The 24,639-nt window shown below is 40.8% G+C and overlaps 1 protein-coding gene across 2 annotated transcripts in view; it reads right to left on the bottom strand.

The window, feature by feature from the left end:
- Window positions 1–414: 414 nt before the first annotated feature.
- Window positions 415–24,639, bottom strand: part of KDM4C (lysine demethylase 4C) — a 412,581-nt gene continuing 388,356 nt past the window's right edge. For both annotated transcript variants that reach the window (XM_067744341.1, XM_067744340.1), the window contains exons 20-22: window positions 17,433–17,552; window positions 14,020–14,112; window positions 415–1,504 (exon numbers count right to left, since the gene is read on the bottom strand). In XM_067744341.1, coding sequence (XP_067600442.1) covers window positions 1,328–1,504; window positions 14,020–14,112; window positions 17,433–17,552 — 390 coding nt within the window. In that variant the 3' untranslated portion in view covers window positions 415–1,327. The remainder of the gene's footprint in view (window positions 1,505–14,019; window positions 14,113–17,432; window positions 17,553–24,639) is intronic.

Here is a 24,639-nt window from a genome sequence, read left to right as displayed (position 1 = left end):
TTAACTGAAGCATTACTGTGTGACCTTGGGCAAGCCCTCTTCCTTCCTCTCCTCCATTGCTCATCTATAAAGTGATGGGAGGGATTAGAGGATCCATACAGCCCCTTCTAATGAAGCTGAGGACCAAGAAACCTGGGATGAAAAGAGCTCCAGACTCCAGAGGCTCAGATTTCTTCCAGGCCTAAAGATAGAGCTGAGGAAAACACTTCATCAGGCACTGTGGGCAGGTAGAGGGGCTTTGTCCCCAGTGGTATAGCCATAAATGTCTCACAGTGTGTCCACAGTTATGTAAACAGTGAGAGAAGAAGTTCTGACAAACCTGGGCCCCAGAATGTCCAGAGAGCCAGCTCTCCCAAAAAAAACTTGTTTTCTATAGGTTTAAACCTAGACAAATAAGCAAGTTAGAAGACAGGATTGGAGAAAATGGAAATCTTTATTTTTAAACACTAGTACATTTCCAAGCTGTTTCAAAAAGGAAAAATCATATTACTTCAAAACTATGCATCAAAGCATATTTATTTTAAACTCTAATCTTACAAACACATAATGAAAGAAACATATTTTATAAATATCTACTCAGAATATGTATTATGGAAAAAAAGTATTTAAAAATAACAGCCCCAGATCTCCCTCTTTAAATATATAAAATTCCCATACAATTCATAAGAATTCTTTCTCAAGAGCCAAAAACTTCACAAAGGCCAACAATGCAGTTCTCGTCAGACACAATCAAAAGTAAAACGGATATAAAAAAATGTAAAATTTCTGTACAAGGGAAATGCAGATAGCATATGGGTAAATCTCATTACCATCCATGCCATTTGTGTTTTAAAAATGTTTTATAAAAACTGCCATTTAAAACAAATAAGTGAGAGTCCTTCCCTGACTGTGGAAAATATATAAATTATCACCCTCCCACCTGGGAATCGAGGCTCCCACCTGCTAGGGTTGAGGAGAGAAGTCTCCATGTGGTTCCTGAATAGGGACTAAGTAAGCCACACATGGGGATCCACCTCCTCTGGCAGTGGCTTTTTTCGATGGGTGATTCATTATTATTCTCTTCTACTTAGAAAAATTCTTTGGGATCATAGGAGACAACTGCTCAGAAGTAAATGCAAGACTAGGAGACAACTTCAGATTGTGGTATCCGATTAATAATGTGTATTTCGTGGTTTTGGTGACCAAACTCTGGGAAGCCTAATTTTCCACTGTCAGAGACACAGCCCGTCACCTACCCCAGCAAAACACATGGCACAGCCCCAGGCTGTCCCTTCATCGTTCCTCTTCTGGTGCAAGTCATTCTGTTGCCTGCAGCAGTGTAGGTAGACTATTGCCTCTTCTGACACTTCTTCTGGAAAGAGCTCTTCAAAAACGTGCGGTAGACGGGGTCATCCACATATTCGTTCTTAAACCTGGAGCTCAGCACTCTCTGTCTCTTTTTCTCCCCTTGGATTATGTCCGTTCCATAAAATGTGTCTTCAAATCGCATATCAGAGGCTGTGGACTAAGAACAGCCAGTGTTACACTGCAGAAAGGCAGGCACTTGACAGCAAAAGAACGGACAAAGATCTGACTCAGTCAGCAGTGGGGAGGGTGCTGAGGCCCAGGGAGGAGGCCCCACGCAGGGCCCTTGGAGCCTCCCCACCTGCTTCCATCTAGCTCAGTTTTCTTCAGGATCTCCAACCCCCAGGGACCTTCCCCAACACGAGCAGGACTAAAGTCTTCTCATTTAAATCTCCCTCACTCTTCATGCCCCCTCTGGCTCCTGCCCAACCAGGTATGTGACAAAATTGTCCACAGTCATCTCTAATTCATCCCTATTCCTATTTACCTCTGGGCCTCTGTCCCCACCACTTCCCTGAAACTGTCCTTGCTCAAGTCCTAGTTCCTAGGACACTTCTCTCCCCTAAATTTATGTGACTACCCTGTCACCTAACTCTTGCATGAAGCTCTCTGTCATTCTGTAAGCCCTCCTCCTTCTCTGGTTGCTCACTGTGGATGTCTCAGCGGCTCCCCTTTCTTAACTATTTGCTCAACTCTGATGCCCCTGAGGCTTTGTGTGTGGCCTTTTCCTTGCCACATATGCTCCCTGGGCCTGCCTGCCCACACTCACAACTTCAATTTCAACATCAACCGCAAAGATGCTCACATCTCTTGCCCCAGTTCAGACCTCCACCTGTGCTCAGGCCTGCAAACATGTCCAACAACCCAGCAGGCATCTCAAAGTGTTTATACTGGAGGCACTAGTATAACTAGTCCAACCTAAAGTGAACTCAAATTCTTCCTTCTCCATCTCTGTCCTTTCTGTACTCAATGAACGGCAGCACCATCCCCATCAATTCTAGCTACACTGATCAGAAACCTGAAAGTTATAAACTTCCCCTTGTCCCTCCCCTGTCCAGGACCCCTCCTACATGTACCTTGAAGCCCTCCATCCTTTCTTCTTTAACCCTACTGACCCCATGGCCCTCACACTTCCTGTCCTAAACCACTGTAACAAATGCTGCACCCCAGTCTATTTTTCACAGAACCACTAGAAGAAAGCTCTCTAAAATCTCTGATTATATGACACCCTTGCTGATAGTCTTTCAATAGCTCTACTGTCTTCAAGATGATGTCTACGTTTCCTAGGCTGGACATACATAATCAGGCATAATCTTACCCCTTGCTTGGATTAGACTGAATTATTTACAATTCCCGGCCACACCTTACTGGTTCATGCCCCTCCATCATTAGATGTATTGTTTCCTTTGCATAGAAAATATTCTATCCTCTCTGCCACTGACAAACGTGAGGTTCCTTCTTTTGGGTTCCTGTAACACTCTACATGTCAGTGCAGTAGAATGAGGGCAGTGGCAGAGATAAGGGGTAGGTAAGTGTCTCCCCATAGGGGGTGCCTTGAACCCCTTCACGGTGAGGGTATTAGGGACTATGAACTGAATTTTATACATGTTCCCAACAGCAAGGAAGGTGCCCTGACACAGTCACTGCTCAGTAAGTGATAGCTAGGCAAAGGAATGTGGGCTTTTTCTGTTATGCTCACGTAAAGCTCACTTTTTTAAATTTAACTTTTATTTTATATTGGAGTGTAGCTGATTTACAATGCTGTGTTAGTTTCATGCATACAGCTGATTCAGTTATACGTATACATATAGTCATTCTTTTTCAGATACTTTTCCTATATAGGTTATTACAGAATATTGAGTAGAGTTCCCTGTGCTATACACAGTAGGTCCTTGTTATCTATTTTATATATAGTAGTGTGTATATGTTAATCCCAAACTCCTAATTTATCCTCCCCCCCAACATTTCCCGTTTGGTAACCATACTTTTGTTTTCAAAGTCTGTGAGTCTGTTTGTTTTGTAAGTAAGTTCACTTGCACAATTTTTTTTTAGATTCCACATATAAGTGATATCATATGATATTTGTCTTCTCTCTGACTTAGTTCACTTAGTACGATAATCTCTAGGTCCATCCATGTTGCTGCAAATGGCATTATTTCATTCTTCTTATGGCTGAGTAACATTCCATTGTGTGTGTGTGTGTGTGTGTGTGTGTGTGTGTGTATACACCACATCTTCCTTATCCATTCCTCTGTCGAAGGACATTTAGGTTGCTTCCATGTCTTGGCTATTGTAAATAGTGCTGCAATGAACATTTGGGTGCATGTATCTTTGAATTACGGTTTTCTCCAGATATGTGCCCAGGAGTGGGATTGCTGGATCATATGGTAGTTCTATTTTTAGTTTTTTAAAGATCCTCCATACTGTATTCCACAGTGGCTGTATCAATTTACATTCCCACTAACAGTGCAAGAGGGTTCCCTTTCCTCCACACCCTCTCCAGCATTTGTTGTTTGGAGACTTTTTTTTTTTTTTGCTATACACGGGCCTCTCACTGTTGTGGCCTCTCCCGTTGTGAGCACAGGCTCCGGACGCACAGGCTCAGCAGCCATGGCTCACGGGCCCAGCCGCTCCACGGCATGTAGAATCTTCCTGGACCAGGGCACAAACCTGTGTCCCCTGCATCAGCAGGTGGACTCTCAACCACTGCGCCACCAGGGAAGCCCTGGAGACTTTTTAATGATGGCCATTCTAACTGGTGTGAGGTGATACCTCCTGGTATTTTGATTTGCATTTCTCTAATAATTAGTGATGTTCAGCAGCTTTTCATATGCCTCTTGGCCATCTATATGTCTTCTTTGGAGAAACATCTATTTAGGTCTTCTGCCCATTTTTTGATTGGGTTGTTTGTATTTTTTAATATTGAGCTGCATGAGCTGTTTATATATTTTGGAGATTAATCCTTTGTCTGTTGATTCGTTTGCAAATATTTTCTCCCATTCTGTGGGCTGTCTTTTCATTTTTTTTTTTTTATGATTTCATTTGCTGTGCAAAGCTTTTAAGTTTAATTAGGTCCCATTTGTTTACTTTGTTTTTATTGTCATTACTCTAGGAGGTGGATTAAAAAAGATCTTGGTGCGATTTGTGTCAAAGAGTGTTCTCTTTATGTTTTCCTCTAAGTTTTATAGTATCGGGCCTTACATTTAGATCTTTAATCCATTTTGTGTTTATTTTTGTGTATGGTGTTAGAGAATATTCTAATTTCATTCTTTTACATGTAGCTGTCCAGTTTTCCAGCACCACTTACTGAAGAGACTGTCTTTCCTCCGTTGTATATTCTTGACACCTTTGTCACAGACTAGGTGACCATAGGTGTGTGGGTTTATCTGTGGACTTTCTATCCTGTTCCATTGATCTATGTTTCTGTTTTTGTGCCAGTACCATACTCTTTTGATGACTGTAGCTTTGTAGTATAGTCTGAAGTCAGGGAGCCTGATTCCTCCAGCTCTTTTTCTTCCTCAGGATTGCTTTGGCTATTTGGGGTCTTTTGTGTTTCCATACAAATTGTAAACTTTTTTATTCTAATTTTGTGAAATATCCCCTTGGTAATTTCATAGGGATTGCGTTGAATCTGTAGATTGCTGTGGGTAGTACAGTCATTTTGACAATATTGATTCTTCCAATCTAAGAACATGGTATCAATATATCTTTCCATCTGTTTGTGTCATCTTCAGTTTCTTTCATCAACATCCTAATAATAGTTTTCAGAGTACAGGTCTTTTGCCTCCTTAGGTAGGTTTATTCCTAGGTATTTTATTCTTTTTTGATGTGATGGTAAATGGGATTGTTTCCTTAATTTCTCTTTCAGATATTTTGTTGTTACTGTATAGGAATGCAAGAGATTTCTGTGTATTAATTTTGGATTCTGCCACTTTACCAAATTCACTGATGAGCTCTAGTAGTTTTTTGGCAGCGTCTTTAGGATTCTCTATGTATAGTATCATGTCATCTGCAAACTGTGACAGTTTTACTTCTTTTCCAATTCGGATTCTTTTTATTTCTTTTTCTTCTCTGATGGCCCTGCTAGGACTTCCAAAACTATGCTGAATAAAAGTGGTGAGAGTGGATATCCTTGCCTTGTTCCTGATCTTAGAGGACACGCTTTCAGCTTTTCACTGTTGAGAATGATGCTAGCTGTGGGTTTGTCATATATGGCCTTTATTATGTTGAGGTAGGTTTCCTCTATGTCCACTTTATGGAGATTTTTTATCATAAATGGATGTTGAATTTTGCTGAAAGCTTTTCCTGTATCTATTGAGATGATCATATGGTTTTTATTCTTCAGTTTGTTGACGTGCTGTATCACACTGATTGATTTGCGAATATTGAAGAATCCTTGCATCACTGGAATAAATCCCACTTGATCTTGGATTCGGTTGGCTAGTATTTTGTTCATGATTTTTGCATCTGTGTTCATCAGTGATATTGGCCTGTAATTTTCTTTTTTTGCGGTATCTTTGGTTTTGGTATCAGGGTGATGGCGACCTCACAGAATGAGATTGGGAGTTTTCCTTCCTCTGCAATTTTTTTGGAATAGTTTCCGAGGATAGGTGTTAACTCTTCTCTAAACGTTTGATAGAGTTCATCTGTGAAACCATCTGGTCCTGGACTTTTGTTTGTTAAAAGTCTTAAAATCACAGTTTCAATTTCAGTGATTGGTCTGTTCATATTTTCTATTTTTTCCTGGTTCAGTCTTGGAAGGTTGTACCTTTCTAAAAACTTGTCCATTTCTTCTAGGTTGTCCATTTTATTGGCATATAGTTGTTTGTAGTAGTCTCTTATGATCCTTTGTATTTCTGTGGTGTCAGTTGTAACTTCTCCTTTTTCATTTCTGATTTTATTGATTTGAGCACTCTCCCTTTTTTTCTTGATGAGTCTGGCTAAAGGTTTATCAATTTTGTTTATCATCTCAAAGAACCAGCTTTTAGTTTCATTGATTTTTGTTGTTGTTTTCTTCATCTCTATCTCATTTATTTCTGCTGATCTTTATGATTTCTTTCCTTCTACTAACTTTGGGTTTTGTTTGTCCTTCTTTCTCTAGGTGCTTTAGCTGTAAGGTTAGGTTGTTGTTAGGTTTGAGATTTTTCTTGTTTCCTGAGGTAAGACTGTATTGCTATAAACTTCTCTTTTGGAACTGCTTTTGCTGTGTCCCATAGGTTTTGGATTGTCATCTCTTTGTTATCATGTGTCTCTAGGTATTTTTTGATTTCCTCTTTGATTTCTTCAGTGATCCACTGGTCGTTTAGTAACATATTGTTTAGGTTCCACGCGTTTGTGTTTTTTGCAGTCTTTTTTATGTGACTGATTTCTAATATCATAGTCTTGTGGTCAGAAAAGAGGCTTGATATGATTTCAATTTTCTTAAATTTACTGAGGCTTGCTTTGTGACCCAGCATGTGATCCATCCTGGAGAATGTTCTATGTGCACTTGAGAAGAATGTGTATTCTGCTGCTTTCAGGTGGAATGTCCTATAAATATCAATTAAGTTCATATGGTCTAATGTGTCATTTAAGGCCTGTGTTTCCTTATTGATTTTCTGTCTGGATAATCTGTCCATTGATGTAAGCGGGGTGTTAAAGTTCCCCACTATTACTGTGTTACTGTCGATTTCCCCTTTTATGGCTGTTAGAATTTGCCTTATATATTGACGTGCTCCTATGTTGAGTGCATATGTATTTACAATGTTCCATCTTCTTTTTGGATTGATCCCTTGATCATTATGTAGTGTCCTTTTTTGTCTCTTGTAACAGTCTTTATTTTAAAGTTTATTTTGTCTGATATAAGTATTGCTACTCCAGGTTTCTTTTAATTTCCATTTGCATGGAATATCTTTTTCCATCCCCTCACTTTCAGTCTGTTATGTGTCCCTAGATCTGAAGTGGGCTCTTATAGACAGCATATATGCAGGTCTTGTTTTTGTATCCATTCAGCCAGTCTATGTCTTTTGGTTGGAGCATTTAATTCATTTACATTTAAGGTAATTATTGATATATGTGTTCTTATTGCCATTTTGTAAATTGTTTGGGATTTGATTTTGCAAGTCTTTTTTCTTCCCTTCCTCTTTTGTTCCCTTCTCATGTGATTTGATTATCTTTAGTGTTGTATTTGGATTGCTTTTTTCTTTTTTGTGTGTTTTTGTCTATCTATCATAGAGTTTTGGTTTGCAGATCACGTGGGGTTTTGATATAGCAGTCTATATATATACAAGACTGTCTTAAGTTGCTGGTCTCTTAATTTCAAATGCATTTCCAATATCCTGCATTTGTACTATCCTCTGCTCATGACTGCTGGTTTTGATATCATATTTGTGTGTGTGTGGATGATTTCCTACCTTTATTATACGTTTGCCTTTACCAGTGAGCTTTCCCATTCATAATGTTCTTGTTTCTAGTTGTGGTCTTTTCTTTTCTGCCTAGAGAAGTTCCTTTAGCATTTATCGTAAAGCTGGTTGTGGTGCTGAATTCTCTTAGCGTTTGCTTATCTGTAAAACTTTTGATTTCTCCATTGAATCTGAATGAGAGCTTTGCTGGGCAGAGTATTCTTGGTTATAGGTTTTTTCCTTTCATCACTTTAAATATATCATGCCACTCCCTTCTGGCCTGCAGAGTTTCTGCTGAGAAATCAGCTGATAACCTTATGGGATTCCCTTGTATTTTATTTGTTGCTTTTCTCTTGTTGCTTTTCATATTTTCTCTTTGTCTTTAATTTTTGTCAGTTTGATTAATATATGTCTTGGTGTGTTCCTCCTTGGGTTTATCCTGTATGGGAGTCTGCATTTCCTTGGACTTGGGTGACTGTTTCTTTTCTCATATTAGGGAAGTTTTCAGCTATTATCTCTTCAAATATTTTATCAGGTCCTTTCTCTCTTCTCCTTCTGCGACCCCTATAATGTGAAAGTTGGTGCATTTAATGTCCCAGAGGTTTCTGAGACTGTCCTCCTTTCTTTTCATTCTTTTTTTCTTTATTCTGTTCTGCTGGAGTGATTTCCACTACTCTTTCTTCCAGCTCACTTATTAGTTCTTCTGCCTCCTTTATTCTGCTATTGTTTCCTTCTAGTGTATTTTTCACTTTGGTTTTTGTATTGTTCATCTCTGTTCTTTAAATCTTCTAGGTCTTTGTTAAATATTTCTTGTATCTTCTCAGTCTGTGCCTTCATTCTTTTTCCAACATCTTGGATCATCGTTACTATCATTACTCTGTATTCTTTTTCATGTAGATTTGCCTATCTCTACTTAGTTGCTCTTCTGGGTTTTTATCTTGTTCCTTCTTCTGGAACACATTTCTCAACTGTCTCATTTAGTCTAACTTTCTGTGTTTGTGGTCTCTTTTCTGCAGGCTGCATGATTGTAGTTCCTCTTCCTTCTTGTGTCTGTCTCCTGGTGGGTGAGCTTGGTCCAGGGGCTTGTGCAGGATTCCTGGTGGGAGGGACTGGTGGGTGGAGCTGGGTCTTGTCCCTCTGGTGGACAGGGCCATGTCAAGGGGTGTGTTTACAGGTGGCTGTGAGGTCAGTACAAGTTTAGGCAGCCTGTTTGCTGATGGGTGAGGCTGTGTTCCCCCGTTGCTGGTTGTTTGGCCCGAGGTGTCCTAGCACTGGAGTCTGCAGACTATTGGGTGGGGCCAGGCCTTAGTGCCAAAAATGCAACCTCCAAGAGAACCCACACTGATCAGTATTCCCTGGGGCCTCCGCCACCAGAGTCCTTGCCCCCACAGTGAGCCACAGCCAACACCTTCCTCTCCAGGAGACCCTCCAAGACCCTCAGGTAGGTCTAGCCCAGGCTCCTGTGGAGTCACTGCTTTGTGCTGGGTTCCAGTGCACGTTGTGCGTGCCCTCTAAGAGTGAAATCTCTGTTTCCCTGTCTTGCGGAACTTCTGCACTCAAGCCCCACTGGCCTTCAAAGCTCAATGCCCTGGGGGCTCTTCCTCCCAATGCCAGACCTTCAGGCTGAGGAGCATGACTTGAGGCTCAGAACTCTCACTCCATCTCATTGTGGCTTCCTCTTTGTCTTTGGATGTAAAATATCTTTTTTGGTAGGTTCCAGTCTTTTTTGTCGATGGTTGTTCACCAGTTAATTCTGATTTTGGTGTTTTCGTGGGAGGAAGTGAGCTGCAGTCCTTCTACCCTGCCATGTTGTTGGAATCGAGGGGCTGCTTTTAGTTTGGATACTTCCTGCTGGTTCCTCAGTGTGTGCTGGCTGTTATCCCCTTGATCTGGGGTGGGCAGGTGTGGTGACCCGTGCTCACTCCTGGTACCCTGGGGTAGTGATCAGCGCCAGCTTGTGGGTCTCCCAGCAGTGGCCTGCGTGCCTGCAAGATGGCAGGGCCAGCGATTGGCACCTGCTCATGGGTCTCTTAGTGGCGGCAGCAGCCCATGCCCACCTCTGGAGCTCACGATGACAGTGGTGGCTCGTGCCTGCCCCCAGAACTCATGTAGGTGGTGTCCTGTTGCCTGAGAGTGCACGCAGGGAAAGGAACTCCTATGGCAAGTCCTGCCCCTCTCCTCTGCATCCCCCAACAATGGTGCCTTGCCTCTCTGGCAGACCCAGGCTTCTTCTGAGTGCATCCTCAGTTGCCACACTCCAGCCTCTTCAGGCTGTCTCCGTGCAGCCAGCGCTGGTCCTCTCCCTGAGTCTGACCTCCAAAGCCCAAGCTTTAGCACCCAGCCCCTGCCTGCCCTGGCAGATGAGCATCTCAGGCTGGGGAGTTCAGGGCAGCAGTACCAACCACCTGTGTAGGTCACTCTCTGTTTTGCCTTCCTCAAACTGGTTGCTGAGCTCTCCTCAGTGGCTCCAAAGCTCCCCCTCCATCCAGGCTGATCTCCCCACCAGTGAGGGGACTTCCCAGGGCGAGGGAACCTTTCCTCCTTCATCGCTCCCTCCCTGGGGCACATGTCCCATCTCAATTCCTCTTTTTTTTTTCTTTTGTCCTGCCTGGTTTACGTGGAGGTTTTTCTGCCTTTTCAGAAATCTGAGGTTTTCTGCCAGTGTTCAGTAGATGTTCTGTGTGAATTGTTCCACTTGTAGATGTGTTTTTGATATATTTGTGGGAGGAGGTGAGCTCTAAGTCCTATTTCTCCACCATTTTGATTCCTCCCGCCAGGTAAAGCTTACTTTAAAGTACTATTCTTCCTTCCTAATTTCCTATTTTGCCCCTCGAACGTGTTGTGTTCCCAACTGGTTTTTACTGAGATGACACCAACCGTGTCACGGAGGCCCCCTCCCATGGTAGTGACACAGGCAGGGTCCAGCTTTTAAGGCTTGAAAGCACATGGTCAATCATGAAGAAGAGAGAAACAATGGAACAATTACAAAGAAGCTTGAAAACTAAAAATGGACCCAAGTGCAAAGCTGGGCATGTTCCCTGCTAGTTCATGAGATGGTCATCCAGGGTGATAGGCTCCCTCCATGGATTCCCCCAGATGTTCCTAGCTTCACTCAGGAAGAAAAGTAAGAGATTGTGGATGGGCTGGGCACCCTCTGCCATTAGGATAAAACAGTTTGGGTTCATTCATTCTTGGCAAAGCACTTCCTCTGAGTAATCTTTCCCTTTTATAAGTGCTAAAGTTAAAGGAGAAAATAAAGCATCTATGAAAGTGCTGCCACTGTGTGAGGACAGCAAAAGTAAGCCTCTTAAATACAATAATAAAACCAGTTTACCAGCAGCACCAGTTAATTATACACCATTGCTATGGTTATTCTGTGAGACCATAAAAGGTAATGGGGCTGTTTCTGAAGTTAGTGGGAAGGAACGCAGCACAGTCACTGAGGCGGACTGCTGACACTTTAGAAAAATTTCTCCCCAAGTCAGCGTATGTCTGGGTGAGCAGAAGTCATTAAAACATGAAGGCCTCCCAGCGGGGGCTGCAACCCACCCCGCCTTAAAAAAAAAAGATTTCTCTAATTATAAAGTATCTTCCATCAATAAGTTTTCCAATCAGATTTGTTTCGTCAACTGGAAAAAAAAATAGCAGTCACGGACAGACTAGCCAAGGGCCAGAGGGTTATATACAAACCTTAAGAAAAAGCTGGTTTTCTACAGCAGAAGCACGTAAGTCTTTGATTCAGTAAAAACAGAGGTGGCAAACTGGATTTAGGGACTGTGAGCAAACTGGATTTTGTCTCAAGAAATTTTCTACTAGGCTCAACATAATGTAACAGGTTAGATTCAGAGTATCTATGTGATTTATATATATATATATATATATATTTTAATTTATTTATTTATTCATGGCTGTGTTGGGTCTTCGTTTCTATGCAAGGGCTTTCTCTAGTTGCGGCAAGCGAGGGCCACTCTTCATTGCGGTGCGCGGGCCCTTTCACTGTCGTGGCCTTTCTTGTTGTGGGGCACAGGCTCCAGACGTGCAGGCTCAGTAGTTGTGGCTCACGGGCTTAGTTGCTCCGTGGCATGTGGGATCTTCCCAGACCAGGGCTCGAACCCGTGTCCCCTGCATTGGCAGGCAGATTCTCAACCACTGCGCCACCAGGGAAGCCCTATATATTTTTTAATTTAAAAATTTTCTATGAGAATTTTTAAAAAGCAGTTCAATTTGGTGTGACTGTTCTGAGAAATCGACCTTAGAAAATTCGTGCTCGAGTAAAGCTACATGGTAAAGCATACTGGTATTGGAGCCAAATCTACTATGGAACAGAGATTGTGATCAGAGCAGAAAGCAAAAAGCTTTCTTTGAATGTGATTAAGAAATGGTATTTGAAATCTATAAGACCCAGCTGGTAGGATGTTTAACCATACGTGGATTAGAAAAATCAAAGACCTGAGAGACTTCCAGAGGGCTACCTACTCCATTTCCCAACCTCTAAATCTTTAGGAGATTATTTTTTTAAAAAAGGGGGGAGGGAATGGGAAGGGACAGAGAATCCATGGAAGATAGGAGAAACAGGATGAGAGGCAGTCACCTCCAGCATCTTGAACAGGAAAGTTTTTCTCAAGAGATTTCAAGACCTAGAACACTGACAAATTATCCAGGTTTTTAGCTCTTTGTTAAGGTTTAACAGATGTCTTTACTATAGGAATATTTTCTTCTCCCTTTCCCTGCTGTTTATTATCTGGGGGTTAATCTGTTTGTTTTCAGGTGTGTGGGTCCCCTACTTGCCACATTTCCTCACTGGGTGGGCAGCAGTGCTGTTACTATCACTCTTCTCTTGACTGTTTCACTTTGAATGACCTTCCCCTCAAGGATGCAGCTGAGAAGGAAAAGTCAGTTTACACCTGATGCACTTAACCCTGTTCTCAGGATCCCACCCGACAGGAGAGGAGCTGAATATACAACTGAACATTTAAGGAAACCCATGTTCTTCCAAAGTAATCTAGAGTTGCTCTATCATTGCATAAAAGTATATCATTAGCATGCAATGAAAACTAAGGATGTCATTTATTCAGAAAAAAATTTTCATTTTAGTCAGAAAAATCCCCTCATTCAAATTTCCTAGTTTAGGACTTATCATTTCACAGATGCACTAGATGCAATTCTAAATGAGTAAAACTGCATTTCAGGGTCCAGTAAATATTTTATGATACAATAATGAAAACTAAGTTATTATGAATTATATTTTTTAACAACTTCAGTTTTGACTATTTGTCCATGTTTATTTGTCTTTTAATGGTATGTACTGGGCTTGAAACTAATATCGTTTTCTTTTGTAAAAAAAAACTGCTTTAGTATTTCCACAACTAGTATTTGGGCTTTGTTTATTCCTTTTGTTATAAAAGTGAGAGTTTAGTTTAATTATAAATTGACACAAACATTAATGAGCTTCTGAGAGGGAAGTTAATACAGATGACCTTGAACAACATGGGTTTGAACTATATATGGGTCCACTTAATACACGGATTTTTTTCAATCATAAACATTATGGTACTACACAATCTGAGTGATTGAATCCATAGATGTGAAACTGTGGGCAGGAAGGGTCTGACTATATAAGTTATATATGACTGTGTGGAGGGTCAGCACTCCAACCCCCCACATTGTTAAAGGGTGAACTGTATATGATAAGGCTATAGGAAACTAGATGTCCCTTTAATCTCCTACTGAAAGCTTTCTTTTTTTTTTTTTTGCGGTACGCGGGCCTCTCACTGTCGTGGCCTCTCCCGTTGTGGAGCACAGGCTCAGCGGCCATGGCTCACGGGCCCAGCCGCTCCGTGGCATGTGGGATCTTCCCGGACCGGGGCACAAACCCATGTCCCCTGCATCGGCAGGCAGACCCTCAACCACTGCACCACCAGGGAAGCCCTGAAAGCTTTCTTTTAACGTTGCTTCCACTAAGAAGATTGTAAATGTCTTGATGGTATCTTTATATGTTCCCAGTTAGCTTGCATAGGACACATATTCAATAACTTTCTGTATGCCAATAGATGTTAACACAAAGAAGCATCATTTGACCTCATTAGAAAGAAAGATGGGGAACTTGCACCGGTTTCCCTGTTTCTGGACAAATTTGAGCTTTGGATTAAACGATTTCAATAAGGGAAAAGTTGCAATGGCTTTCTTCAAAATCAATCCAAAAGCCTAAGTATGTTTCCTGCTGGGCTTGGGAAACAGTGAGAGAGGAGGAGAGATTCACATGGCAGATCCCTCAGAGGGATTATCCAGCACTTACAAAGCGAGCTTTCACTCTCTTGGGTAACTCTTCATCTAAAGTGTAGATGTCCTCTCTCTTCATTGCTATCTGGGATCCATCTTCAAATTCAACCTAGTGAAAAATAAGACATCGAGCATGATCTATTTAAAAAAGAAGAAAGCATTCACCATTCTCTTCAGGGTTCCCGTTAGCTACATAAAAAAGAAAAGAGGATTCAGGCAGAGCCAACAAGAGAACTAGCCAACAGCCAAGGAAGGAAGCAAAGCTCTTCCCTTATCAAACTAAGAACAAAGTATGTTTCCAAACAGGCCAAAATTCTTGAAAATGAGTGTTTTGCAATATGTGATATGAAAACTTTATCCCCCCAAAGCAAAAACAAAGAAAAGTAACTGCTGCTCAAATGATTTCTCAGAACATGAGATTGTGGCCAATTTAGCATTAACACGGGTGGGGCCTGTAAGTACTGATTGTTTCTTTAAGAGGCTCTGACAACATAAGAGGGAGGACTGTTTCTCTTTGAGAAAGAAGTAATGATACATTTACTCTTGTATAATAATCCTCCCAGATAAAATAATTTCTCAAGTTCTTATGGAGCTTTAACTTTCAAAACTCACTTTTGTTAAATTCAAACAAATGGCCAGGAAGAGCTCAGGTTCTCCTTAACCTCACGTGTCAGCCACCTCAATTTGTGAAAATACATTATCATCTAAATGAAAATGTTTAAAACTTTTAAAACTTTGTTTTCAAGCTAATCAAATGGCAGCAAGTAATTTCATTATCCAGTCTTTTCAATATTTTAGGATATTTTGTTAGAGAAAAAGTGACACTGAATAACAAATATAGAGCATCTGGGGGAAATTCATCAAAGGCCCTACTCAAAGTGATCTTGGTTTAGGCTCAATCCCACATGAACTCTTCCAGAAGAAAGCAACAAAAGGGATGCAATCAGGGTAGAATATCTAATATGTTCTAACTCTGACCACTTATGGTATTCTTGAAATCCCTAACTCGTCTGTCTGAATTCTTTACTTTTAAGAAATAAGTATATGCTTGCAATTCTAGTTAAAAGAGAAGTTAAACCATGTAGCTGTGCTATTCATGTTAATTTTAAAAAATCTGCTGAAGTTTAAAAAATACTAAAGATAAAATATATAATTAAACTTCGTATTTATCATCCATGTACTGCTCACGTTTGACTAAGCTCAAACACGGGGCAGAATTAGGTCTCGGTCACAGGAGACTTCTCGCTGCTACTTTCCGGAACGCTGAGATTGGGAAGGTTTTTCTTCCTGGCCTTGTTTCAGCAAAATGCTTTCTGTAACATTTAATTAGGCCAAGGTGTCATTGCAATTTATACAGTTCGATAGCATAGCTAGAACTACCTGTGCCTACCTTTCTTCTGTTTTAGATCATTTGAAAATTCTAAAAGAGAAAAAGGCAATTTTGAAACTAAGAGGGAGTATGGTATGCTGACCAACCATCCCAGTTTGTCCAGGACTGAAGGGGTCTCCCAGGATGCAAGACTTTCAGTGCTAAAGTCAAGGATAGTCCCTTGCAAGCTGGGATAGTTGTTCACCCGACTTGGGACAGAGCCAAGAGTAAATTCTGGCCCTTCCCTTTACCAGCTGTGTGCTCTTGAACAAATTATCACATTCACTGAGCCTTTTTTCCCTCCTTTGTAAAGTAGGAGTCAAAAACATCTATGCTGCAGGGCTACTGTGAGGGCCCCCAAAATGCATATACTTAGGATACTTAGCACTGTGCAGTAGGTATTTAGTTCCATTTTTATAAATATCTTTGCTTATTCAGTGGTGAGGCTGAATAGACACAAAACACAAAATGATCTCAAAAGGCCAGTTGGTTTAATGAGGAATTTTAAACTACTTCCTTGAGAGACAGTTTTAATATTAGTCTTAGCTTTTTCATTGAGTCTGTAAATATGCTCCCAGTTCTATGTTGATAGGCCATGATAAATTCAGCTGAAGTTAGCACACTGATTGATTACTAATTAGCCTGAATTTCAACATGTCTTCATTATGATACTTTCCATGTAGCTAATAGCTTTGCTTCATGTAAGATGCTTCACTTTTGCATTTATTGTTTAATTAAATGTAATTATTTTCTTTTGAATGATGTAGTGAACGCTTCTTTTCTAGGAGTCTCCAGTATTACCAGCCTGTCTTGTGATTTTTGCCTAATTTTGGACATTCTGATACAAAAATGCTGCAGCACTTACCCTGCTGTAAATGACCTGAATCTGCAACTTAACACTTTGTCACCAATACAAAGGGGAAATGGCCTTCTCTCTCTCTCTCTCTCTCTCTCTCACACACACACACACACACACACACACACACACACACACACACACACACACACACAGGATAGGTACATCCTCCCCTCCCCACCCTGGTGGCTTTTTCTACACCTTAAAAAATGTTCTCCCCTAAGTTGTCCAAACTTCTTTGAACACTTTTAATTACATTGTGCTCCAGTTTTTAGTGCAGTGTCTTTTAATGTACTCTTCCATTTAAGCCCTAGCCCTTTATCAGTCTTTGAACAATTTCTCTGAGGAAACTGGAGGTCTTATCATTCTCAAGCTGTTTTTAACTTCACAGGCCTGAACCTTCTTGCTTTTTCTCCTTTTACTTCAATCTTCCTGTTTTTACACTACTGCTTAGCTTTAGAATGTTGATTTCTGCCATCGTGTTACTAAAAGTACTATAATTTATTGGTTCTAATAAATTTGTTCCTTTTTAAAGTCTTTCTGAAGGAATATAAATGCACGTGCGCCATCCATGTTGTTTTCCTTATTAGAGCTTAACTCATCCTCATTTCTAATAGGGATACAATTCATTTTTAAATTGTATATATATTCTTTAATAATATGTAGAGTTGTTCAGTGAACAGAAAGCCAAAATGATAGCTGCACTTTTCATTAAATGAGCGCTCTTTTACGCTCGGGTGCACAGATGGCCACACCTGTGCCGATGCACCATTGGCCTAGGTTTGCTGAAACGCCCGACGGGGATGATGTCTCTCAGGGAAAAGCTACCCATTCAGGGGCTGCTGGATGATGAACAGCCATCACTGATTTGGCTTACAGTTAGATAATCCAGCCAGTTCGTCTCTCCCCGTATAACAGAAACACAAGAAAGCAGCCCACCATCCAGCTGGTTATCTTTTTGACCTAACTAACTATATTCCTTACAATTAACCTATTCATCAGATGTTACTAGAGTTTCCCAGTATCGAACTTGGTAATAAAAGTCTAATATCTAGGTCATCAAACATCGAATTTTTGCCTTTTTTATAAAACGAGGTGTTCCAAATTCATGTGGCTTCTTGGTCAGCAGTACACTGGCTATACCGTCTGCCCTCTGGCTTCTCCTGTCCATCTCAGCAAGCATCACACCCAGGGCGGCACTCACCTGGTACATGTGGGCAACATTTGATCCGAGATATTTTGCCCCGTAGAGTTTGCCATCAGGCCACTTGACTTGAACGACTTCTCCCTCGGCAGGAGGGCCTAGCCTCACACAGTCTCGGCTCTGCATAATAAATAGTAGTTAGGCTTTTCAAGGCAAATGTCTAAGCGACTGCATTTAGAACGTAGCAAATGAGCAACTCCTGGCAAATAAAAGGAGTTATTGCCTCTGTGTTTTATGGATTATGATCTTGCATGGGTGTTCAGGGGAAGAGCTATAAGCCAAAGGAGTACTTAAAGATTCAGCCCACATCATAAAGTTACAAAGGAACCACCATAATCCAAGAAGGAAAAAACAGCATTTACATTTGCTGTTTGACAAAGAATTGTTCAGAGGGTAAGTAAAATGTGCATAGAAACTGCTCTAGCTGAGAAATAGACTGGCTAATGATTTATAACACCTGACATGTCTACAGCATTTTGCAGCTAACAGAAGCCTTCGACATACATCTCGTCTGATCCTCACAATCGTTCCATGAGGTAGGCAGAGACTACTAATTACCCCCATTTTACTGACAAGGAAACTGAGCCTCTGAGGAGGCTCCTTTCAGTTGTCAGGATCTCTGGAGAAGTGAAGCGGTGTAAGAGACAAAGAACTGAGGACGCCCAGGTGGACCTGGGGGCAGGAGAGAAGCAGACGGTCATCAGAGCTGGCAGGCCCGGACGAAGCAGCAAGGGAAGAATGCAGGAGCCTCCAGAGTGCGGCAGGGGAGGCTGTAAGGCCCGGGTCCTGCTCAGCAGGCCTCTTCTGAAGACCCCTGGACCTTCCCCTACAGGCCTGGTTCTGCCTGCACCTCCCATCCACTGAGTAGTCCACCTCATTCCACAGGTGATCCTGGCGGTGCCACAAGCACTCTTCTCACCTCACTTCTTCCACTCAGCACTGCCTCCTCGGGCAGCAACTCAGAACAAATTTCCCACTAGCTCATCCTGGGAAGGTGCTTTTTAGAGGGGGAGGGGTACAGATATACTTCGCAAACTGAAGTTTGTATGTATTGAGAATGACACAATAAAATTTGAATACAAAGGAGTTAAATACTTGACTACTTTGATAAATTTTTTGCACATTTAGCAATTCATGTTTTGCTAATCCTGGTATTTTACTGATGAGGCCAATCTGACTGATTGAAATGCACACTTGACCAGTTAAGCTTTAAATACAGACTGGGCAGGGTTCTGTGGTTTAAATGAGAGGCACACACAGGAAATATTTAGTTGTTTATGATTAGAAATCCACCATGTATTACTTTTCATTATTAACAGAAATTTTGCATCATAAAGGAGTGGGCCTTTTACTGTTGGGTTCAGAGTATACCTGAGAGGTTCATCTTTCTCACAGCAGACTATGCCTCCATTTAAAGCTATGGGCAAAGAAAAAAAAGTGTGTGCTCAGAGGCTCTGCAGAGTTGACAGTCTGCATCTAACTTAGTCAAATAAAAATAAGTTTCTTCTTGGCCTTCATAATATTTGATCTCAGGCTACACAGAACTGAAAGAGTAGGATGAAGAACTGTATTCTACATACGCCCCTGGAGTTATCATCTCACTTTTCATTTCCCTTCCCTTCCAAAGATGTACATGGTACTAAGAAGATTGGAAGGTGTAGCTTCTAAATAGATGCTGTCTCCTAGGACAGGAAGCTACATCAGCTCAGGGATAACTCTGAGCTAAAACCCAGATGGTTGGTGATGGGAGCAAGGAGAGAACAAGAGTAAGTTTCTTCCTTCTCCTAAAGTTTTATTCCATGTGGAGGAAGCTCCATTAAGGTAATACTCCTAGCTTTTCTTTTTTTTCCCACTCCCTCATTCATTCACTATTTTTTTTAACTTTCATTGGAGGATACTCGATTTACAATGTTCTGTTAGTTTCAGGTGTACAACAAAGTGAATCAGTTACACATATACACATACCCACTCTTTTTTAGATTCTTTTCCCATATAGGCCATTACCGAGTACTGAGTAGACTTCCCTGTGCTATAGAGTAGGTTCTTATTAGTTATCTACTACTATATTTTATATATAGTAGTGTGTATATTGTCAATGCCAGTCTCCCAATTTATCCCTCCCCTGCCAAAGCAATCTACAGATTCAACACAATCCCTATCAAATTTCCAATGGCATTTTACACAGAATTACAACAAAAAATTTTACAGTTTGTCTGGAAACACAAAAGACCACGAATAGCAAAAGCAATCTTGAGAAAGAAAAATGGAGCTGGCGGAATCAGGCTCCCTGACTTCAGACTATACTACAAAGCTACAGCAATCAAGACAGTATGGTACTGGCACAAAAACAGAAATATAGATCAATGGAACAGGATAGAAAACCCAGAGATAAACCCAAGCACATATGGTCACCTTATCTTTGATAAAGGAGGCAAGAATATACAATGGAGAAAAGACAGTCTCTTTGATAAGTGAGGCTGGGAAAACTGAACAGCTACATGTAAACAAACGAAATTAGAACACTCCCTGACACCATACACAAAAACAAACTCAAAATGTATTAAAGATCTAAATGTAAGGCTAGATACTATAAAACTCTTAGAGGAAAACACAGGCAGAACACTCTTTGACATAAATCGCAGCAAGATCTTTTTGAATCCACCTCCTAGAGTAATGAAAATAAAAACAAAAATAAACAAATGGGACCTAATGAAACTTTAAAGCTTTCACAGCAAAGGAAACCATAAACAAAACAAAAAGACAACCCTCAGAATGGGAGAACATATCTGCAAATGAAGCAACCAACAAAAGATTAATATCCAAAATATACAAACAGTTCTTGGAGCTCAATATCAAAAAAAACAACCCAATCCAAAAATGGGCAGAAGACCTAAATAGACATTTCTCCAGAGAAGACATACAGATGGCCAACAAACACATGAAAAGATGCTCAACATCACTAATTGTTAGAGAAAGGCAAATCAAAACTACAATGAGGTATCACCTTACACCAGTCAGAATGGCCATCATTAAAAAATCTATAAACAAATGCTGGAGAGGGTGTGAAGAAAAGGGAACCCTCATACACTGTTGGTGGAAATGTAAATTGATACAGCCACTATGGAAAACAGTATGGAGGTTCCTTAAAAAACTAAAAATAGAGATCCCAGGAAGAGGACTGGGGTTGGCTGCGTGAACACAGCCTGAAGGGGGCTAGTGCACCACAGCTAGCCGGGAGGGAGTCCGGGAAAAAGTCTGGACCTGCCTAAGAGGCAAGAGACCATTGTTTTGGGGTGCGCGAGGAGAGGGGATTCAGAGCACCGCCTAAACAAGCTCCAGAAACAGGTGCGATCCGTGGCTTTCAGCGCAGACACCAGAGACAGGCATGAAACGCTAAGGCTGCTGCTGCAGCCACCAAGAAGCCTGTGTGCAAGCAAAGGTCACTCTCCACACCTCCCCTCCCGGTAGCCTGTGCAGCCCGCCATTGCTAGGGTCCCGTAATCTAGGGACAACCTCCCCGGGGAAAACACACACAGTGCACCTCAGGCTGTTGCAACATCACGCTGGCCTCTGCTGCTGCAGGCTTGCCCTGCATTCTGTACCCCTCCCTCCCCCCAGGCCTGAGTGAGCCAGAGCCCCCTAATCAGCTTCTCCTTTAACCCCGTTGTGTCTGGGCGAAGAACAGATGCCCTCAGGCGACCTACAGGCAGAGGCGGGATCAAATCCAAAACTGAACCTCAGGAGCTGTGCGAACAAAGAAGAGAAAGGGAAATTTCTCCCAGCAGTCTCAGGAGCAGCAGATTAAATCTCCACAATCAACTTGATGTACCCGGCATCTGTGGAATACTTGAATAGACAATGAATCATCCCAAGATTAAAGCGATGGACTTTGTGTGATTTTGTCTGTATAGCTTTGCTTTTACCATTTGTCCTAGGGTTCTGTCTGTCCATTTCTTTGGTTTTTGTTTGGGGTTTTTTTGTATACTTTTTTAGCGCTTGTTATCATTGGTGGATTTGTTTTTTGGTTTGGTTGCTCTCTTCTTTCTTCTATTTTTTATTACTTTTCAATTTTTAAAAAAAATTTAATAATTTAAAAAAATTTTTCATTTTAATAACTTTATTTTTTTCTTTCTTTTTTTATCCCTTTTCTTCTGACCCGTGTGACTGACAGAGTATTGGTGCTCTGGCCGGGTATCAAGCCTGAGCCTCTGAGGTGGGAGAGCTGAGTTCAGGACACTGGTCCACCAGAGACCTCCTGGCTCCACATAATATCAAATGGCAAAAGCTTTCCCAGAGATCTCCATCTCAATGCTAAGACCCAATTCCACTCAACAACCAGCAAATTACAGTGCTGGACACCCTACGCCAAGCAACTAGCAAGACAGGAACACAATCCCACCCATTAGCAGAGAGGCTGCCTTAAATCATAGTAAGTCCACAGACACCCAAAACATACCACCAGACATGGTTCTGCCCACCAGAAAGACAAGATCCAGCCTCATCCACCAGAACACAAGCACCAGGAAGCCTACACAACCCACTGAATCAACGTTAGCCACTGGAGGCAGACACCAAAAACAATGGGAAGTATGAACCTGCAGCCTGCAAAAAGGAGACCCCAAACACAGTAAGTTAAGCAAAATGAGAAGACAGAGTAACACAAAGCAGATGAAGGAGCAAGGTAAAAAGCCACCTGACCAAACAAATGAAGAGGAAATAGGCAATCTACCTGAAACAGAATTCAGAGTAATGATAGTAAAGATGATCCAAAATCTTGGAAATAGAATGGACAAAATACAAGAAACGTTTAACAAGGACCTAGAAAAACTAAAGAGCAAACAAACAATGATGAACAACACAATAAATGAAATTAAAAATTCTCTAGAAGGAATCAATAGCAGAAAAACTAAGGAAGAAGAACAGATAAGTGACGTGGAAGATAAAATAGTGGAAATGACTACCACAGAGAAGAAAAAAGAATGAAAAGAATTGAGGACACTCTCAGAGACCTCTGGGAGAACATTAATAAACGCACCAACATTAGAATTATAGGAGGTCCCAGAAAAAGAAGAGAAAAAGAAAAGGACTGAGAACATATTTGAAGAGATTATAGTTGAAAACTTCCCTGATATGGGAAAGGGAATAGTCAATCAGAGAGGGCAGAGTCCACTACAGGGTAAATCCAAGGAGAAACACGCCAAGACACATTAAGCAAACTATCAAAAATTAAATACAAAGAAAAAATATTAAAAGCGGCAAGGGAAGACAACAAATAACATACAAGGGAATTCCCACAAGGTTAACAGCTGATCTTTCAGCAGACACTGTGCAAGCCAGAAGGGACTGGCAGGACATACTTAAAGTGATGAAAGGAAAAAACCTACAACAAAGATTACTGTACCCAGCAAGGATCTCATTCAGATTCGACGGAGAAATTAAAACCTTTACAGACAAGCAAAAGCTAAGAGAATTCAGCACCACCAAACCAGCTTTACAACAAATGCTAAAGGAACTTCTCTAGGCAGGAAACACAAGAGAAGGAAAAGACCTACAATAACAAACCCAAAACAATTAAGAAAATGGTAATAGGAACATACATATCGACAATTACCTTAAATGTAGATGGACTAAATGCTCCAACCAAAAGAAATAGACTGGCTGAATGGATACAAAGACAAGACCTGCATATATGCTGTCTATAAGAGCCCACTTCAGATCTAGGGACACATACACACAAAGTGAGGGCATGGAAAGAGATATTCCATGCAAATGGAAATTAAAAGAAAACTGGAGTAGCAATACTCATATCAGATAAAATAAACTTTAAAATAAAGACTGTTACAAGAGACAAAGAAGGACACTACATAATGATCAAGGGATCAATCCAAGAAGAAGATATAACAATTGTAAATATTTATGCACCCACATAGGAGCACCTCAACATATAAGGCAAATGCTAACAGCCATAAAAGGGGAAATCAACAGTAACACGATAATAGCAGGGGACTTTAGCACCCCACTTTCACCAATGGACAGATCATCTAAAATGAAACTAAATAAGGAAACACAAGCTTTAAACGATACATTAAACAAGATGGACTTAACTGATATTTACAGGACATTCCATCCAAAAATAACAGAATACACTTTATTCTCAAGTGCTCATTGAACATTTTCCAGGATAGATCGTATCTTTCTTGGGTCACAAATCAAAGCTTGGTAAATTTAAGAGAATTGAAATCATATCAAGTATCTTTTCTGACCACAATGCTATGAGACTGGATATCAATTACAGGAAAAAGTCTGTAAAAATTACAAACATGTGGAGGGTAAACAATACACTACTAAATAACAGAGATCACTGAAGAAATCAAAAAATACCTAGAAACAAATGACAAAGAAAACACGACAAGCCAAAACCTATGGGATGCAGCAAAAGCAGTTCTAAGAGGGAAGTTTATAGCAATACAATCCTACCTCAAGAAACAAGAAACAACTCAAATGAACAACCTAACCTTACACCTAAAGCGATTAGAGAAAGAAGAACAAAAAAACCCAAAAGTTAGCAGAAGGAAAGAAATCATAAAGATCAGATCAGAAATAAATGAAAAAGAAATGAAGGAAACAACAGCAAAGATTAATAAAACTAAAAGCTGGTTCTTTGAGAAGATAAACAAAATTGATAAACCATTAGCCAGACTCATCAAGAAAAAAAGGGAGAAGACTCAAATTAACAGAATTAGAAATAAAAACGGAGAAGTAACAACTGACACTGCAGAAATACAAAGGATCAGAAAAACATAATTTAAAGAGTCATGTACCACAGTGTTCACTGCAGCTCTGTTTGCAACAGCCAGGACAAGGAGGCAACGTAAGTGTCCATTGACAGATGAATGGATAAAGAAGATTTGGCACATGTGTAGGATGGAATATTACTCAGCCATAAAAAGAAACAAAACTGAGTTATTTGTAGTGAGGTGGATGTACTTAGAGTCTGTCATGCAGAGTGAATAGGTCAGAAAGAGAAAAACAAATACTGTATGCTAACACATATATATGGAATCTAAAAAAAAAAAAAAAAGGTCATGAAGAACCTAGGGGCAAGACGGGAATAGACGCAGACCTACTAGAGAATGGACTTGAGGACATGGGGAGGGGGAAGTGTAAGCTGGGACAAAGTGAGAGAGCGGTAGTATATATATGGACA

The sequence above is a fragment of the Pseudorca crassidens genome, chromosome 7 (assembly GCF_039906515.1).
Source record: "Pseudorca crassidens isolate mPseCra1 chromosome 7, mPseCra1.hap1, whole genome shotgun sequence".
Taxonomy (NCBI): domain Eukaryota; kingdom Metazoa; phylum Chordata; class Mammalia; order Artiodactyla; family Delphinidae; genus Pseudorca; species Pseudorca crassidens.
The sequence above is the reverse complement of the archived record's forward strand: the minus strand, read 5'-3'. Positions and strand labels throughout refer to the sequence as shown.